Source organism: Vulpes lagopus, chromosome 8 (assembly GCF_018345385.1).
Source record: "Vulpes lagopus strain Blue_001 chromosome 8, ASM1834538v1, whole genome shotgun sequence".
NCBI lineage: Eukaryota > Metazoa > Chordata > Mammalia > Carnivora > Canidae > Vulpes > Vulpes lagopus.
In genome coordinates this window covers 67,778,136-67,797,610 of record NC_054831.1, presented here as the reverse complement: position 1 = coordinate 67,797,610, position 19,475 = coordinate 67,778,136, and the positions used below count along the sequence as shown (strand labels likewise).

General features: G+C 40.7%; 1 protein-coding gene across 8 annotated transcripts in view; it reads left to right on the top strand.

The window, feature by feature from the left end:
* CACNB2 (calcium voltage-gated channel auxiliary subunit beta 2) overlaps positions 1-19,475 on the top strand; it is a 382,570-nt gene that overhangs the window by 351,233 nt on the left and 11,862 nt on the right. For 5 of the 8 annotated variants that reach the window (XM_041767555.1, XM_041767557.1, XM_041767561.1 and 2 more), the window contains 4 exons: positions 367-500; positions 4,462-4,542; positions 5,020-5,078; positions 13,881-13,990. In XM_041767555.1, the coding sequence (XP_041623489.1) occupies positions 367-500; positions 4,462-4,542; positions 5,020-5,078; positions 13,881-13,990 (384 nt within the window). Of the gene's footprint in view, positions 1-366; positions 501-645; positions 666-1,127; positions 1,190-4,461; positions 4,543-5,019; positions 5,079-13,880; positions 13,991-19,475 lie in introns of all 8 variants that reach the window. The other 3 variants (XM_041767556.1, XM_041767560.1, XM_041767558.1) reach the window with 2 other exon arrangements.

Here is a 19,475-nt window from a genome sequence, read left to right as displayed (position 1 = left end):
CGCAAAGCCGGATGTTCTGAACCATACTTATCTACAGGTGACGTGGAAAAATACCAGTACTGTATTTGAAACTACACATTTAAAAATGTTTCTCTAAAATATTATCCAGGAGGTCTAGCAGGCAGCTCATTTGTGCAAGCAAGCAGTTACCCTGAGGGGAAATCTTTGGGTTTTGTTAGGTTTGATGACGTTGCGTTCTTAACGTGTCTTACTTTACATTTTACTTTGTTGATGATGCTCAGCACTCATGATAGATCTTTTACTATGGTTAGTTTTGTTTGCTTTCATTTTATTTTATTTTTTTTTATAACCTGTTTTTCCTCTCCTGTCTACCTGATGATTTTTGAATTGTTTGTCTGTATATAGCTATAGACATAGATGCTACTGGCTTAGATGCAGAAGAAAATGATATTCCAGCAAACCACCGCTCCCCTAAACCCAGTGCAAACAGTGTAACGTCACCCCACTCCAAAGAGAAAAGAATACCCTTCTTTAAGAAGGTAACAATAACTTCCAAACTCCCATCTGTCCACCTGCTCACCTGCACTGCGTCACATTTCTGGTCCTGTTGACTGTCTGCGTCCTTTGATAAGCCAATAACGTGCATGCTGTGTTATTCTTTGTTTCTTTTCCATGCTGCTGTAGCTAAGCAGAAGCAGAAATCGGTAAGTTTACATTGACATAAGCTGTGTTTATCCTGCCACTGGCATCATTAGCATTAAATCCCACAGTTTCATTTAAATGCAGTCATTCCTATCCCAAGAAGAGAACCTCTCAAACAGCTAATTGAGTCCATGCCTTTCAAACCGACTAAATTCAGTGAGTGACCTTGTTAAAGCAAGATTACAGTACTTATCCTTTTTGATGGAATAAATATCTACCACCAAGGGAATCTGTTCCAACATTCTGAGATGTCAAACGCTGACAGCTCCAAATAATGCACCTCTACTGTGCATGCTTATTCTGTCTGTCTTTGTCTCTTTCTTTTTTTTCCAGAAATTTAACTTATATCAAGCATATTAAAACCATTATTAGATTCTGATTTATGCTATCCAGATACATAGCTTGTACTAAAAGAAATTATTCAATTTTTAATTTAGTCAGTATTTAAACTTCTAATCCACTAGGTGCAAAATCTGCCGATGAGCAAGACCATTGGAAAACTGCAGGCTTGTTTTGGCGGTTTACTGTGAGTTTCTCCTCTTGTCCTCTATAAGTACTCTCCCCCTGTTCTTGCCTTCTCCATCAGTCAGGTTGCAGGACCTCACCTGTCAGATAACGGGGCAGTGGCCACGCGTAGAGCCTTTGCCACTGGCCAGGCAAGATGCTACACGGTGATGCTCCTTGTCCCCTGACTGCAAACCAGAGTATTCCAGAGCTCCCTTTACTCCAGACAAAATCTGTTTCTTTTCACATGTTTTGTAGCTTGAAAGCATTATTTTTTAAGGACATCACCTCTTCCCCCCCCCGCCCCAACACACACACGCACACACACACACACACACACAATTTCCATTCCTTTCTTTCTTTTGACACACCACTTTGCACAGCCAACTGTGCTGTCTTCTGGAATCCTACTTCCTACTATTGAGCCATGTGTCCTGCACAAACCATGCGGACATCTCGTGACGTGTGTGGAGGAAAGCCGCCTCTGTCCCAAACTCCGTGTCCTTGGTTCTCTTCCCCTGCACACAAGCATTTTGCCACATGGAGGAACTCTGAAATTATCCATGAGATGTCAGAGACTGCACTATAAAGTTTGTTTTGTTTTTAAATAAATGAGGATTACTTTTATAATGGAAGGCCTTGGCGCTCCAGGCAAAAATGAAAACCCGGATTTTTTTGTGTGTGTGTTAACACAGACAGCCCCTGCTTGATGCAAACCCGCACCAGTGGGCCCTTCTCTCTGGTCCTACCTTCTCGGCGCAGCTAAACCTTGCAGCCAAGTGACAGACAGTCTTCCTAGTGCGGATGCCTAGAAAATCAGCATCCCTCAGACACTGAGTTTTATAGAGCAGTGACATGAACTGAAACCATGTTAGTCGAGATATATTTTCAAAGTTTGCTTAGTCTTAAATTCTCAACCTTGAAAAATGTTGATTGTGATTTTTCAGCTAAAGAATTGGAACAAAATAAGGCTAGCAGGAAAGAGTAGGTAAAAATCATGGTGTCGGTATCCATAGGGCATAAAGTACCAATATTCCATCAAATAAGGTAATTTCTGTAGCTACCCTATTGAATAAGAAGCTGATTGATGACCAGCATGGGTAATGCTTCGCTAGTTGGCAGCCAGAGATCGAAGGAACCAAAGACCTCCAAAATACTGGGCCACTTAATACTTACAGACTCAAAATAAAATTTCTTGGTAGCTGTGCAATTCATATTCCCAATTCCAACAATGGAAAAGGTATTCTTATACTGAATAGCTATAAGGACTTGGCTTCTAAACATTCTCAGTATGATCCCAGACGGAATCGCTGTCATGACAAATATGCTTATGATGCCTTCGGCACTGGTATTCATTCTTCTGTTATTGATTATGTGGTGAACTTTGATGTAGAGCTCAAAACCAGCAAGATAACCTGAGATTCACGGATGAGGCTCTTTTCCATGTTTTAGGCTGCTTTTAGACTGGTGCTTGTGGCCTCTGTGCTGTTACTGTATTATGTTTGTCTTGTTTTGTTTTTTTTTTTTTCCCCTGTTTGAAAATGTATTTTACCTTTCTTGTGTCTATTAAAATTAAGTTTGAACACTAGGTAAAATCTGAAGGACTAAAATTTGACAGCACGGTCACAGCATTATTTTCACCTCCCATAAATATATTTGTCTGCTACTCTAGACGAAATCTCAACATGGAAACTATTGAGCTGAAATGCTTTTTAACTCCCCGCCCCGAAGCAAGTTAAATTTGATCAAAGTCATAAAGTTTGTAATGGGCAATTTTTAAAAAAGATTTATTTATTGATTTGAGAGAGTGAGAGAGAGCGAGCAAGCACAAGCAGCAGGGAGGGGCAGAGGGAGAGAGAGAGAATCTCAAACTGATTCAGCGCTGAGCACAGACCCCCAGGCAGGGCTCTCAGTCTCCTCACCCTGAGATCATGACCTGAGTCAAAACCAAGAGTCAGAAGCTCAGCTGACTGAGCCTCCCAGGTGCCCTGTAATGGGCCATTTTAAGCAACAGTAGAATGTTCTTGGGCAACAGGCTGATGCAGAAGTTCACATTCGCACGTTAGTTTTGCAATTTCTTAAAATAGTTAAAAAAAAATTTTTGTCTCTGTGATTCTAAAAATATATCTTTTTTAGACACTCCTTAATGCCGAAAGATTCACATGACACTGATTTGTTTACCTCCATGTTTAAGGCCTCTCTCTCTCCTCTGCAATAAAAAAAAGTCATTTTGAGTCCCTGTAGCATTTTCTGCTTTGGAAATAGCTGGTTTTGATGTAATCAAGCAGATTAGCTGTTGTTACCCGATTTTTTTGAAAAAAAAAAAAAAAAAAAACTTGACCATTTTATGTGAAGCAGCTAAGCTGAAAATTTTGCGAAATTTTAGAAATTGCTGCAAAATTTAGCTCCTCCCTCTGCTCTTCCAAAAAGGAGAGGAATTATCCTGGAAAGGCATGAATTAGTTATATAACAGAGACATTACCTAAACCACTCTAGGGAAGCATATTAGATGTGCAAGTTGATAGCAAACCTTGTGAGGCCCCTGTAGCGTGCTTGAATATGCTAGCACACATTAACCACCTTCCTTCCAAGACACATAAACCTTATATTTCAAGTTTCCACGTTTCAAGGTCTAGAGACCAGAAATTCAAAAACATGAATCACTAACCTGTGCTAGTGACCTTAATTACTGCTTGCTGGAACAAGCATGCCTGTTAGCCTTAAACTCTCACAGTAATGCAGGGCTTTTCAAGTATTTGGTAATGAACTTTATAATGTTTCAAAATTAGGCTTTATCCAGGTAAGACAAACCTCTAAGATGCAAAGCTAGCTAAGACCTTTCTTTTCTCCGTACTTAACCGCGATAGGCCTGATCGTTCAAGTCTTCAGAAAACTCTCAAATGCATTTGAAAGCCGTGTTAACTTCCAGTAAAGCCTAAAGCATCTATTCTGCATGAGGCATGTTTCTGTTCTTTCACCTAGTTTTTGTTCAAAAGCAGCACTTCCTGCTTTAGGAACTAATATGTCAGTAGTATTTCTTGAGGAGAGCAAGAAAACTGTAAACAATTCGGTAACTTGAGAACTTTAGGAAAATAAGCCCACCAATCTTTGTTTGAGTTTATTGAAGAAAGAGGCAAGTAATAAAAAATGTATATAAAAATCAAAAAAAAAAAAAGGAAAGGTCTGGAAAGCCAGTGCCTCCTATTACAGAGTTCAGAAAGAATAATTTATACTTAAAATATTTAAGTTCCCCTGCCTGTCAACCATCTGAAGTCCTCCCCTCTCTTTCTGCAGACAGAGCACACTCCTCCTTATGATGTGGTACCTTCCATGCGGCCAGTGGTCTTGGTGGGCCCTTCTCTGAAGGGGTACGAGGTAAGTGCCCTCTGGAGCCCCCTATATTTGACTTTCGCTTGCTGAACTGCTCTGTGACCCCCACCTGCCTCTTGAATTTAGAGCTTAAAGAACTTATAGCAGGGAAGCATGTTGTTTTCCAGGTTGTGGTATATATCTCTTCCCGTTGTGTTTTGTTTTTATAGCTGTTGCTTTGGAGGTTTTGCTGGCTTCTGCTTACTCAGTCTGGGGAAATGGTATCAAATGGAGAGTGCCTGAAAACACTTGCAGAGTCAGTGTATCGTCACTAAAACATCAGGATAAATTTGGGGAACTTGGCCTTTTTAGTTGTCATTGTATCAGAACTCTGCAGCAGAAAAATGTGAAAAAAAAAAAAAATCTTACACGTGCAGTGCTGTCCAAATGGGAAGCCCAGGTTTTTAAACAATCTTAGGAATATAATTGTTGTAATTAGTACTATTTTCATTTTATCTTAATGTATTGCTTGCTCAATTGCAGGTCACAGATATGATGCAGAAAGCGTTGTTTGATTTTTTAAAACACAGATTTGAAGGGCGGTGAGTATTTCAGAATACTGGTTTTGTGGATTTCTTCTTGAAGATGACAAAAGCTGGGTGGGACAGGCAGGTGATCACAGAGAAAACTACTCTCCAAAGTCTGTATGGTGATGGGCAGTAAGTATCATTCAGCTCAATCTGATTCAGTAAATATTTGTCGTTTTTGCTCAGCACATCCTCAGTCCTAGATAAGCAGCTCTCTGTTCCCGCACCTGCCTCTGTGAGGGGAACCTGGCCACATCCCCACTGACCTGTATCATCCTAAATTTATCATTAGCTGGCTCTTAGTGCTGCCCAGAAATAATATTTAATATCTCTCTTCTATTCACTTTTCTACTCTTCAAGACTTCTGTACCATTTCCTTTCTCACCAAGCCCCAAAACCCCATCTCCTCTCCCTCCTCAATGAACTTGCTTCCATAGACACAGTAGAAGCAAGCAGAGGAGAACTTTCAAAAGATTGTCCCACTACCACACCGAGCCCAACTTGCGTGTTTGCCTGGATGCTCTGCTTCTACTCTGTTCCGAGCGATGGCCATCCCACCCACTTGGGCACTAGATCCCATTCCCCATCTCAACACAACTGTAAAACCCTTGCCTTTCTCCTCATCGCTACTTCTCATTCTAATGGAATCTCCCTCAGCACCTAAAAATGTAGTTATTTCTCCCTTCTCAATGAAGTTTGAACCATATTCCCCTCTGCTATCCCATTTTCTCCTTTTCTTTACAGCAGAACTCCCTCAAAATGTGGTACCTACTTGTTCTCCTTGTACCGATGTGGTCTCCAGTTACTCATCCATCACTCAACCAAAACTAGTCCTGTTAGATGAGCAGTGACCTTCCCATTACCAAATCCATGGGCGAATCCTCAGTCCTCCTCTTAATTGACGTGTTGGACTGCTTCATCCTCTTTTAAATACTTTATGTATGTGATCTCTGCAAGTACGCTTTCCTGGTTTTTCTTTGATCTCACTTTGTCTCCTTTTTCTCCTTGGCTGGTTCTTCCTCTTCAACTAGACATCTTGGAGCGGCCACGGCTAAGTCCTTTGGTCTTCTCTCTTCAAGTTACACTCATTACATGAGTGGTTTCATTTGATGTTAGACTTGTAAATAGCATTCCTTTGTAGGTCTGTCCTCTGAACTCCAGATCCATATATCCAACTGCCTATTCAGTATCACTGCCAAGGTGTCTAATAGACTTCTCAGACTTCCCAACTTCTCCCAAAAACCTCCTTTCATAATATCCCACACCTCAAGTACACCTGCTTTGTCTTTCAGACCCAAGACCCAACTGCCCCAGATCACTGAATCATTCTTTTTTTTTTTTAATTTTTAAAAATTTTATTTATTTATGAGAGACAGAGAGGCAGAGACATAGGCAGAGGGAGAAGCAGATTCCCCTTGGGGAACCCAATGTAGGACTCGATCCCAGGACCCTGGAATCATACCCTGAGTCAAAGGCAGATGCTCAACCACTGAGCCACCCAGGTATCCCTCACTGAATCATTCTTAACTGTCTTTTTCTCTTGTATCCTGCATCCAAATGCTGTTGTCTGTATCTTCAAAATCTATCAAGAATCTGATGACTTCTCACACATCTTCTGCGATCCTTTTGGCCTAAGACACAGGCACCCCTCCCTGGATTATCATCATAAATAGCTTCCTAACTTGTATCTTTGCTTCTGTTATTGCTTCCTTAACCTCTCTTCTCAATTCAGCCAGAACAACTCTTGTTAAACTGTGAGTGGGTCTTATACCTGCTTTGTTCAGATCCATCCAGTAGCTTCTCTTTTCACTGAGTAAAAATCAAAGTCCTCATAGTGGCCTTTAAGACCCTCTCTGGTCTGACCATCCACAATCCCACCCCGCTCCTTACTTTTGACACCATCTCTTACATTCTCATTCTGCTCCTGCTACACTGACTTCCTTGTTCCATGAGTGTTCTAGACATCCAGATACATGCTCACCTCAGGGCCTTTGCACTTACATTTTCCTTTGCTAAGAACACTTTTCCCTCAAATACTCTCCTTGGTATATGTGCACACTACACACACACACACTCTCTCTTTCTCTCTCTCTCTCTCTCCTTTCCTTGACTTTTCCCATAATTCTTTTGTACATTTTATTTATTAATTTTGTTTGCTGCCATTCTCCTATAGTTAGACTATCAACCCATGAGGGCAGATTTTTGGCTTTTTGTTTGTTTGTTGAATCTATTCTGTGAACTGTTGTGTTCTCAATGCCTGGGACCGAACTCAGTGTAAAGGGCACATGGGTGAATGTTGAATGAATGTTTTCCATATATGCCCTGCTAGAGAAATGCAGAGATGTTGAAGCCACTCACTGTCTTTGTAGACCCTAGATGTCAACCATAATCTGAAGCCTTGAGCAGTAAAATACGAAATAGATGAAGGGGCAGCTCAGCATGTGCATGTCCGAGGTATACGGATTATAAGGGGAGGGAGGGATTGATGCAGACAGGAATGTTCAACATCTAGGAAAGGGTTTTTAAATGGTAACTAAGATTTCACTAACTCAAATTAGAAAGAGAAAGGCCTGTCCAGTAGAGGGTGTTAAGTGGGTGAAGGCACCAAGGTGTGCCACAGCATCATGTGGAAGGCAAGCTTCCTAGAGGTCTTCAACTCAAGTCTCTAGACAAGGAGTGACTGGTAACAGAGCCAGGGCCGTATCTGGTGTACCATGTTCATCGTCTTGGACATAATCTTTGTCCTCTCTTTCCTTCCCCACTCAGTCTGCTTCAACAAATTTTATTGAACATACTCTGTACTGGACATTGTGAGGAACAAAGTCAGATGAGGGCTTGGGCTTCATGGAGCTCACTTCTAGTTAGCTGGAAGGAAGACTTGAGTCAAAGAATCTGTGGTCAGAGTTAAGCCAGTTCCCGAAGCATCAATGACACAATAGGAGTCTAAAATGGAAACTGAAATTTAAGCAAAGAGTAGATTTCAGGGGACCTAGGAACATACAGGGCTAGTTTACATTTCTGTATTTTTTTAAAAGATTATATTTATTTATTTGAGAGAGAGAGAGGGAACACACACATAAGCAGGCAGAGAAGTAGAAGGGAAGGAGAGGCGGGGCTCGATCCAGGACCCTGAGATCACAACCTGAGCGGAAGGTAGACACTTAACTGACTGAGCCACCCAGGCATCCCTGTATTTTTGTATTTTTAACAAGACAAATCTGGTGCCTCTCTTCTATGTCCCTGTCCTTCTTACAATAGATAGTATCTGTGGGTTTGTGTTCTTTTAAGTTTCTTAGTATACCTCTTGCTTCCTTGACTGCACCTGCTCTTACGGTCATTTGTAATTGATACTGACTTTCAGCAGGGGAGGCAGGGACAGGAGGACAAGCAAAGGACTGAAAGAGACAGAAAAGGAATTAGAAACTATAATCAAGGTCCACCTTATCAAATGTTCCTAATTCAATTTTGTTTTTCATAACTTGAAATATTTTTTAGTTTGTGCCAGGAAAACACCACCTTTGGTGTGGTCCAAGGCAGTCTGGCACTGGCCAAGTAAAAAAAAAAAAAAAAAAAAAAAATCCCCCCCAATCAGGCTTATTTACCTTTCAGTTCTCTATGCTTGGCTCTGTCACTTATCCTAATTTGGGATTGTCTTCTTGAGCATGCACACCCAGGAAATTGCTAGACAAAGCACTGTGCTTTCCATGACTGACTTAACCCACTGCCTGTTCCAAAATGCCAAAGATGGAAAAATGCGATGGCATTTCCTTACTCTTTAAACCTAGTAAGTTCTGAATTTGGAAGAGAGATTCCAGCCATAGGGCATAGCTTGAACCTGTGCTCTAATGTATTAGCCCATTCAGATTGATTTCATTTAAGAAACAATGAGCAAAATATTTGAATGTTGTATCAATCTGTTCTTTCTGGCCAGAAGTAATTTTCACATGGCTTTATTAATGGAGCAGTCTTGGCTCATTTGACTCATAGAGCTCAAGTTCAACATTCTAGGCTTGGGAATCACCAGTTAAAGATCTTTAAAGGAATGAAGAGAGTCTCTAACAAACACTTGGAAAAATCCATGTAAAATTTAATTTTTTAACCTCTGGCAAGACATCTAGAGTACCTGGGTCATTAAATGTCTTTAGTTTTGGTAGCAGTAGGGGGGAGAAAACTTGTCGAAAGTATCAGGTACCTCCATGCACTTGTAATTTTAAAATGGAAAAATAAATTACTCCTTAATTATCTATTAAATAAACTAAATTTATTTTTTAAAAACTTGAAGCCCATGGGGGGAAAGATATATGAAAGGAAGTGCTGGTGATGGAAAGATTCTTGATAGGAATTCTTTTCTGTTCTCAAACCTAGTTAAGTTCATTTGTTGAAGCCCTGGAGAGTTGTCAGAATTGTGATCTTGGCTGTTAAATAGCATTTAAGTGTGTCAGGTCAAAGAATAGATGATAAATCATTATCCTCTTTCTGTTGTGTGCCATAGAGTAGCCCATTTAAAATCCGATCCATCCTAACCAACTGTGTCATGTAAACAAAGCAATCTGCGGATTCATCCTTGTAGGACATTGACAGGTAAATTAACAAGGAAATAGAGGACAAAGAGGAAAGCTACCACCAGTGATGAATTGGGTTTTCCTCCCCAGTGACTTTGAAAATGTCAGCTGTCAGCACCGAAGTGTCTGGAATGCGAACTGAATTGTAGGGATGTATACACTGGTGAATCTTCTGCAAAGGAATCTTACTGGAAATCAATAATCCTGGGCAACTGTACATCACTTAGTTTTGTTGTGTAGATAATTTGCTTAGATGTGAGACGACTTCTTCTAAACTGGTGGTTATCTAGCCTGGCTGCATACTAAAATCATCTGCAGCACGTTAAAAATAAAATACCAACCAAATAAGGGCTTATGTTCCACCTGTGGCCAACTGAAACCAAATCCCTAAGGGAGGACCTAATGTACCTTTAGAAGGTTACATGGTGGCAATTTTGGTAGCCCGTGAAGGCTAAGAACCACTACTCTGAACTGTCCCCCGAATTTTGCCCTTATAGTTTTCAAGGTCTCCTTTTTGGCAGAACCCCAAGTAGTGACAATTCCCAAAGCATAACTTTAGGAGTTGAAATAGGATAGTGACCCAACTTCACACAGCCTACGAAGCTAACCACAGAAGCAGGTCAGTGGATTCTCAGCTGAGCAGTACCATGTGCAGAAAGGCCCAAGCAGGTGGGAGAGGGAGGATGTATTATTATAGAAAATCCTGTCCTGCTGCTGGGTCAGTTCCCCGTGTAGAAGGACACACCTACACTGTGGTCATCAGGAGAACCTGGGCCCCACATAGCTCTACTAGTGTAATGCCCAGCACTTCAGGTGCTCACTCTGCCCTCTGCCTAGAACACCGTGCCCACACTACCCATATGGCTCATCCCCTCACTTCCCTCACCTCTGACCACAGGTCAACTTTTCTGAAAGGTGTTCCTTGAACACCAAGCATGTACCCTCTGCCTCACCCCATCTGTGTCCTCATTACCCTGCATTATTTTTTTAATGGTATTTATGACCACCTGACATCAGACATCTGTCTACTTCCTTCTACTCATTCTCTCTTCCATGAGAATTTGGGTTCCATAATAGCACCCCAATGATTAGCACATAGTAGGCACTCGATAAATCAGTGTTGAATGAATGTCTCCCTCCATGGTGCCACAGTTGCTCCATGTGAAGGGAGTACTGTTACCTCCTTTATAGCTGGAGCTTCCCAGATGGTACCACCCTAACTGCTAGACCCAGCCCCAAATAAATAACTTTTTTTAAAAAAAAGATGGAGAGGGAGGGGTGAAGAGAGAGAGAGAAACCCAAGTGGTCTCCATGCAGAACCTGATGCAGAACTTTATCTCAGGACCCCAAGATCTCAACCTGAGCTGATACCAACAGACGCTTAACCACTGAGACACCCAGGTGCCCTTAAATACAAACATCTTGAACAATGACCAAGCATTGTGTGTTTCACCTCTAGCCTGATTTCACTTGTGAATGCATTTTGAAATAATAATGAAAATGTTTAAATCAGTGTTTTAGTGTCTCCTTGCTTTTAACACATTGAATAAAATTTTCATCTAAGTACAAAAAGCTCAAAAATCATATGCTTATTTTTTTAAAAAACAGCAGCCCCACTGGCAGTAAGAAGAAATGGAAACATACAACAATACAGATGAATCTCACATCCATTATGGAAAGTGAAAGAAGCTCCATTCAAAAGGCTGCAGTAATATTTGGGGAAAGGGAAAGCTTTAGGGACCAAAAAAAAAAAAAAAACCAGTTCTCTGGGTGCTAGGGGTAGGGAAGAGGGGCAGACTGACAACTAAGAGGGCAGCGCAAGGGAATTTTGTGGGTCGGGGGTATGGAACTATTTTCTATCATGACTGTGATTACAGATAGAGAATTCTATTAACTGGTCCAAGTTCTGGAAAGAATGAATTCTATGGGGTATAGAGGAACACAGATTTCTCTGTAAATGCCAATGTCCCTTCCCACACTTACTAAATGCCCTGCTCTTCAGACGGCAGCCACTCTGAACTGTTTTAGCTCTATCTTTTGGTTATTTACTCCTTGCTTCCCAATAACATGCCTGATTTGCTACTTGAGTTATCGGTGTTAGGCGGTGGCTACTGGCTTCCTACCTCACAGGATATTTAGCTCTCACGCATCATCTTCCTGTCTGTCCCGGCAGACATCTGCACACATCTCAGCCTGCACTCCCAACAGCTAAATCCTCCTTTCAGCTGGCTCCAGTTTTTAGTATGTATTATGACCATGTGGATAATGTTCAAAGGAGCCACACTATATACTATAATCACTTTTTCTTCTGTGTTTTCTGTGAGTCAAGTAATTTTACTTTTTATCTTCCTTAACTTCCTGTGTATTTGGCACTGATTCAGTCCTGGACTCCCCAGTTGTCTGGACCTCCTCACAGTATATGGAAATGCATCCTGCAGCCACTCAGCTTCGTCTTCTTGAACCTCTGGGAGCATGCTGCCGTGTGCAATCTGGACGGTTCTCTCTTTGCTGGGCGTACATTTGTGATTTTGGGACATCCTTCACCATTACTCAGGAGATTCCTTTAGCTTTCCTCTTGGGTTGGAGCCCCCTTTCCTTAGATCTGTTGATCTAGGGTTTTCCCTATCACTTCAATTAACAACATCCTCTGGTTTCCCCAGAAAAGTACATAATTTTGTGAGACCCTGAATGTCTAAAAGTATCTCTCATCAACCCTTCCATGTAATTGAGCGTTAAAATGGCTACAGAATTCTGATGGGAATAATTTCCCCTTAGAATTTTGGAAACTTTTGGGATGCCTGAGTGGCTCAGTCCGTTAAGCATCTGCTTTTGGCTCAGGTCACGATCCCAGGGTCCTGGGATCGAGTTCCACGTCAGGTTCTCTGCTCAGTAAGAAGTCTGATTTTTCCCTTTCTCCCTCTGTGCTCTTTCAAATAAATAAATAAAATCTTTAAAAAAAAATTTTGAGAGCTTTCTGCCCCCATTATCTTCTGGCTTCCATTGTTGAGAAGCACAGAACACTTCCATTTCTGATCTTTAGTGTAGGATCTTTTTTCCTTTGTCCCCCATGTCACGAAATTTATAAGACTATGTCCCAGTAATAGAACTCTCAACCTCTGTGCTGAACCTTGGAAAATCAAGACTCTTAATTCTGGCTTTTTTTTTTTTTTTCCTTGAGTTCTTCTTATGTAGAAGGTGAGCCTCCTGGGTGGTTCTCTCATTTGTATAATTTTTCTCTCTGTGCCTTTTTTTTTCCTTTTTTTAACCCTTTAGATTACCCTTGTTTGGGGATCCCTGGGTGGCGCAGCGGTTTGGCGCCTGCCTTTGGCCCAGGGCGCGATCCTGGAGACCCGGGATTGAATCCCACGTTGGGCTCCCTGCATGGAGCCTGCTTCTCCCTCTGCCTACGTCTCTGCCTCTCTCTCTCTCTCTCTCTCTGTGTGACTATCATAAATAAAAAATAAAAATAAATTAGATTACCCTTGTTTTACCCTTTAGATTTTCTTAATATTCCAGCTCTCTTCTTTTGAATTTTTCTTTCTGTCATTTTTATTTTACAAAAACTCATTCTGAGTTTCGAAACAGAAATTTGTTATAGTTTCATGGATATAATAATCTCTTAGCTTTCAACTTCACATACAGGTGTCCCTTGAACAACAGGGCTTTGAACTGTGTGGCTCCACTTCTAGGAGGATTTTTTTCAGTAAATATACTGGAAAATGGGGGTGGGGAGAGACAATTTGAAAATTACTTTTCTGATTCATTCCCATCTCTTCCACTAACTAGACTCTTAGCTCTCTGAAGGAAGACCATGTTTGTCTTGTTTTTACTTATTCTTGGTGCCTTTCACAGTTTGGGAGGTGTGAGAGTGCAGGGGCTAAAAATACAAGTTTTGGGGAGTCTGGGTTCAAACCCCAGCTCCACTGTTTAAAAATATATAGCCTTGGATAAACTAACCTGCTTTGGCTCATTTCTTCATCAGCAAAAGTGGGATTATAAGAAACCTCTCTGCTAAAGTTTTGCAGGATGATTTAGTGAGATAATCCAACTAAAATGCTTAGTACTTAGTAAGCACTGATAAATGTCAGCTAAGGTGTGAGATAAGCAAAAATGAATGATTAAGTGCCCTAACATCTTTTCATTTGAAAATACCATTCACTATGTATTTCATACTTAGGTGAGTTTGGGAATGTACTTCTGTCCCCTTGTATTCCACTAATAACCTCAGGGTCTTCTGTTACTTTTCCGCCACCAGGATATCCATCACAAGGGTCACGGCTGACATCTCACTCGCCAAGCGCTCAGTGTTAAACAATCCCAGCAAGCACGCGATAATAGAAAGATCCAACACGAGGTCGAGCTTAGGTAAGTCTGTGCTATGCTGGTGGGTTTAGGCTATTTAAACATTTCTCTCCCGAGGCTGCCAATGAGAAGATCTAACTAGATGACAATTCCATGTGTCATAAAGCAGAGAAGAAATAGACCCATGTTGCCAGTGGCTAGTGCTACAGTCTTAGTGATTTCATGCTATGGAAAGATTTGTTATGATAGTTTTGAGTTAAATATTCCACTGGCTGTCAGCATTAATGTTTTGGTTTTGGTTTTGGTTTTTCTGTGTGTTTGTTTTTTCCACTACTGTGAGCTTTGCTGTATCTAAAAACTCTTGGCTTTCTATTGGTGTTACTATGAGCAAGCTCACTGACCTTTTTAATGCCTAGTTTCCTCATTTAAGTAAAAACAAAATAGATATTAACTACCCTGTAGAATTATTGTAAGGATTAAACATAGTATGTTCTCCATCAAGGGTGGCTATCATCCAAAGACTCTCAGTAACTGAATTATATCAATGATTATATGTGTCATATTCAGGATTATATGTATAAGGGGAGTGTGGGGGAGTGTTGAGATAAATGAAATCAATTCCTGGCCATTTTTAATTGATACCAATATTTTTATTTGCAAATACAGTATATAAAGATTTTATTTATTTGACACAGAAAGAACACAAGCAGAGGGAGCAGAAGGCAGAGGGACAGGGAGAAGCAGGAGGCTCCCACTGAGCAGAGAGCCCGACATGGGGCTTGATTCCAAGACCCTGGGATCATGATCTGAGCTGAAGGCAGACACATAAAGAACTGAGCCACCCAGGTGCCCCAGGATAGAGACTTTAGTTAACATGTTTACAGGGTTGTGTTGGGATACTGTTTATTAATGTATTCAAATGAGATCCTTTGGCAACTGTTTCTTCTCTGTGGCATGTGCTTGGAATTTTAGGTTAATCACTCTTACATGGTAACTCACTGGGTTGTTAGGTTTGTTTTAACTTTCTGAGAGTTGTTCGAGATCTTTGGTCTTCATTTTTTTTCCTGTTCATATGTTTTTTTTTTTAAGATTTTATTTATTTATTTTACAGAGAGAGGGAGAGAAAGCAGGGGCGCTGCAGGGAGAGGGAGAAGCAGACTCCCCACTGAGCAGGGAGCCTGAGGCAGGGCTTGATCTCAGAACCCTGAGATCATGACCTGAGCTGAAGGCAGATGCTTAACTAACTGAGCCATCCAGGCACCCTTAAAAACATAGAAGTTTTTAGTTTATTCTGGAGCATATTACATAAATCAAAGAGAAACTATTAAAAATAAACTTTATCTATTATCTGTGTAGAAGATCTTCTAAAACTCAGTTTTGTTCCTCACCTAACAAACCCTCACTGACTACACTTGAGTAAAACAGCTTTAGAAATACTTTAGAGGAAAAATGTGATGATACATTTTGCTTACAGTAATTTCTTTTCATATTCTTATCATCTGTGACTCTTCTGTATAGTTCTGATGTTCACAGAGATTGTCACAAAATGCTCTTTCATTGATTCACCTCATTGACAGTGTCAGTTGTGCTTAGACTTGTAAGTTACATCAGTGGCATAACAGATTTGTTTAGATTGGCAGGGCTATTTGTAACTACCAACTGTATGTTATTTTTAAACGACTGTTTCACTTCATATACTTTATTGGACATATACTAGACCCCAAGTGTCATGTTAAGCCTGGGAATAAAAAGATGAATTAGATGAAGGCATTGCCCTCAAGGAACTTGGTGTAACAGCAAGGCAAAGAAGTTAACAGCCCATTGAAATATAAAGTGGTGAGCACAGTGAGCCTGCATTGAACTGGTTGCCAGAGAGCTAATGCTGCAGGACAGTGTAGGCCACTGAGAAAGGCTTTTCCTAGGAGCTAATGGAAAGCACAATAGGGTTTAGGCAAGACAAAAGGGAAAGAGGTGGAGAGGGTGATGAGGACTTAAAACCAAGAGTAACAAGAGGCTTCTGGAAAACATAGGTTTCACCTTAGCTGTGAGTGTATGGTTTAGAACAGAGGGTGAAAGGAGAAGACACCAGAGAAGCAGAGGAGGGATATTAAGGAATTTGGAGCTTATCCCAAGGCATTATAGAACTATGTATAAATTTTAGGCATTTATTCACCCACTTAACAAATACTTGAGTCCCAACCATGTGCTAGGGATTATCATAAGTGCTAGGGACACAGAAGTAAAGGAGACCAAGTCCTCACTCTCTTAGAGTTTTTGTTTCATAGGGAACACATGGACAGAAGCTAAGAGATGTAGCACTCAGTGGTTGAAGAGTCTAGGAAGAAAAAGCAGGCCAAAGGGTAGAGAGTAAACTGAGAAAAGTATGTGATTTTACATGGGGAAGACAGGACCCTCTTTGAGGAAGTGATATTTTAGCAGAATGATTTGTTGTAAATTCTTTAGCCTTATAGCTACCTGTGAAGACTGTTTTGGGCAGAGAGAGCTGAAGATGCAAAGGCCCTGTGGCAGGAGTATGTGTGATATGTTTCAGGGATAGTGAGGAAGCCAGCATAACAGATATGAAATGACTAGAAGGGGGAGACAGGAGATTAGAGAGACTGTGCCTGATAGTATAATACTTTTATTATGGTAGAAAGGTACAGGAAGGCAGACAATGTGACACAGTGTGACTTGTGGTTTAGAAGGATCACTGACAGCATTGTGGAGAAGAGAGTGGAAAGGAGCTAGAGCCAAGTCAGGAAAAAAATCAGATTCTGTTGAAGCAGGTTCGGCAGAAATAATCTACTCTGGGCAGACACTAATAAAATTGGTGCCTTTAGAAGAATCCCTCCCTGTAGCAGCAGGGTGGAGGTGGGGCAAGAATTGGACAGGGAGGTCATTTCAAAGGCTGTTGTCATCACTCAAGTTAGAGATTAAGAGAGGATTGCAATAAGACAGTAACACAGGTAATCAGTAAAATGAAAGGAATCCAGAGATACGAGAGTCAGGTATTGGCAATCTGTGGAACACAGAAAAGCCAACTCCAGCATGATCTCAGGTTTTTGCTCCAGGAACTGGGCCATTGGTGGTGTCATTCTGGGGAGAAGGGATTTTAGGATGAGGATCTGGAGGGAGTGGACTGGCTAGGGGAATAAGGAAGATGGTGGCGGCATGTGGGCACATGTTGAATTTGCAGTGTTATGTAGCATCCAGATACCCAGCAGGGCATCACCTGTACATACAGATCTGGAACCTAGCACAGAGGGCAGGGCTTAGTACGCAGTCACTTTTGGATATTCAGTAGTTATGTGCTATAAAGTCTCCATGAACACTGTTAGCAAATACTGAGTCTTTGTTCCCAGAGAAACACAGGGGTAGGTTCCTCTGTATGAGGATTTTTATTTTTTATGGTAGCACTGGGAAATAGGTCATTATAACAGGCAGGATGGTCAGGTGATACCCCTTTTGTGCCAGTACAACACGTTAAATAACAAGTTATGTGTGCTGTGTGGACTCTATTATATAGGAAACATGTATATAACAGTACAGAATTGATACTTTAACACTCCAAGGATGTAAGTATATGAGTATATGCTATGCCTTAAGATTATTCTGTATTTAGTAGAGGTTAAATTTGAGAAGATCTACCTCAAATCTATAGATGAGATGAATTTCAGCAGTTATTTCTGTTAGAAAAGGGTGAAAGATCCAGTACAATGAAGATATAATTTGATAGGTAAAAAATTTGCTTTATGCACATGTTTTTAGAAAACTTTTGTTACATAAACAAAAGTATAGTTATGTTGCCTTTGGAGTTCATTACACTGATGTGTATGATATGAAGGACAAGAAAACCCTGAAAAATTTGAAGCTTTAAGTACATCTTTTATACTGTTTTGGGGGTGGTACAGGACTCCTCTGCATGGACAGATGGCTTTATTTGTACTCATAAGACTCGTACAAGTTCTAACCTTTTTTCTCCGTTGTAATACTGCTCAAGCATCACAGTTTAAGATATGTACATTAGCTATTCAAACTTAGGGAATGCAAATGAAGAACATTACACTCTTAGAAATAAAAATACTACTTGAATGTAAGTAGTGATGGGTGTGGGTTACCCAGTTATTTGCCAATTCCAAGGGCAGATTTATTTTTAAAAATAATACATTCCTGAAGTGTGGTCTCCAAATCTGTGGTTTGGTTTGACCCCAAGCATCTTCCAAGAGGCAAATCAATTTAGGGAATATGGTACATCTTTGTGCACACTTGTACACAGGTATGTGAGTGTAGTGCTTAAAAAGTACCACATGACTGTGAAAACTATGTGCTGAAGGTGGGAAAATACTGGGCAAATATGAGTTTAGGAAGCAAAGGTAGATTTAGCTGTGCAGGTGGAAACAGTTATAACTGACAGCATGCAGGGAATGAGGAAAGGCACTTACTTTGTGTAGTGGCAACACAGGTGGTTAGCTAACAGTGTTTACAACCTGGTAAATAGTGTTAATCCAACTGAAGAGCTAGCTTCGATCATTTATTTTGTCACTTATTCCTTGTGATGGAACTGTTCTCTTAACTCTAGTGCTGGTTACATAAACCAACACATAGGATGAAATTCTATACATCTAAATATACATACAGAGAGTACAAGAAAACCAGAGAAACATAATAGGATTGGTGGATCATATTTATATTCCGGTTGTGATAATCACATTGTAGTTTTGCAAGATGTTTCTTTCCACTGGGAAAAACTGGGTAGATGGTACAAGGGATCTCTGTATTTTTCTTACAACTGCATGTGAATTTATAATTATCTCAGTAAAAGTTTCAACTAAAACAGAGTTCATCATTTTTATCTTCTGTTTATAGCACCAGGGACTTTAGAACTGGGATGACAGACCTGAGAAAAGCATTCAGTTCAGTGGTTCCTGAAGTGTGGTCTCCAAATCGGCAGTGTCAGCATCACGGGGCATTAGTTAGGAATGACAGTTCTTAGGCCCTGTCCTGACCTACTGAATCAGAAAATCTAGAGGTGGGTGGGGCCCTACAGTCTGTTTTAACAGGCCCGCCAGGTGATTCTACTGTCTGCCAGAACGACTCCCAACCTTGTTCAAGCTCAGCACTGTGTAGGGAAGAATCTGAAAACAACAGGAAATGAATGGTTCTGTATGTAGTTAAGCTTTATACTAAGATAAAATGAAGACTAGACACTGAGGGTCTTGACTAGCAGTCCAGATTTTTTTCCATTGAGCAGTGCCATCTGGCAGTGATGCTGATTGCATTTACTTGACCATCTGCCTTCTCTTAGGAAGAAAGGAGAACGAAGGGCTGATGATAGAAGGCTATAAAATTAGCCTTGCAAATGAACCTGAAATTTATGTGACTAGTTGATCTTTTGAATCTAATTTCTTTCCTCCTTTTGACCTATTACCAGTGTAGCTGTCTTGAGAAATTAGCACACTCTTTGTTACACCAGACTGCACTGATGGCCCAGCTATAGCAATCTTTCTCTACCCAAAGGGAGTGGTTCACTTTGTCTAAATATATTTTG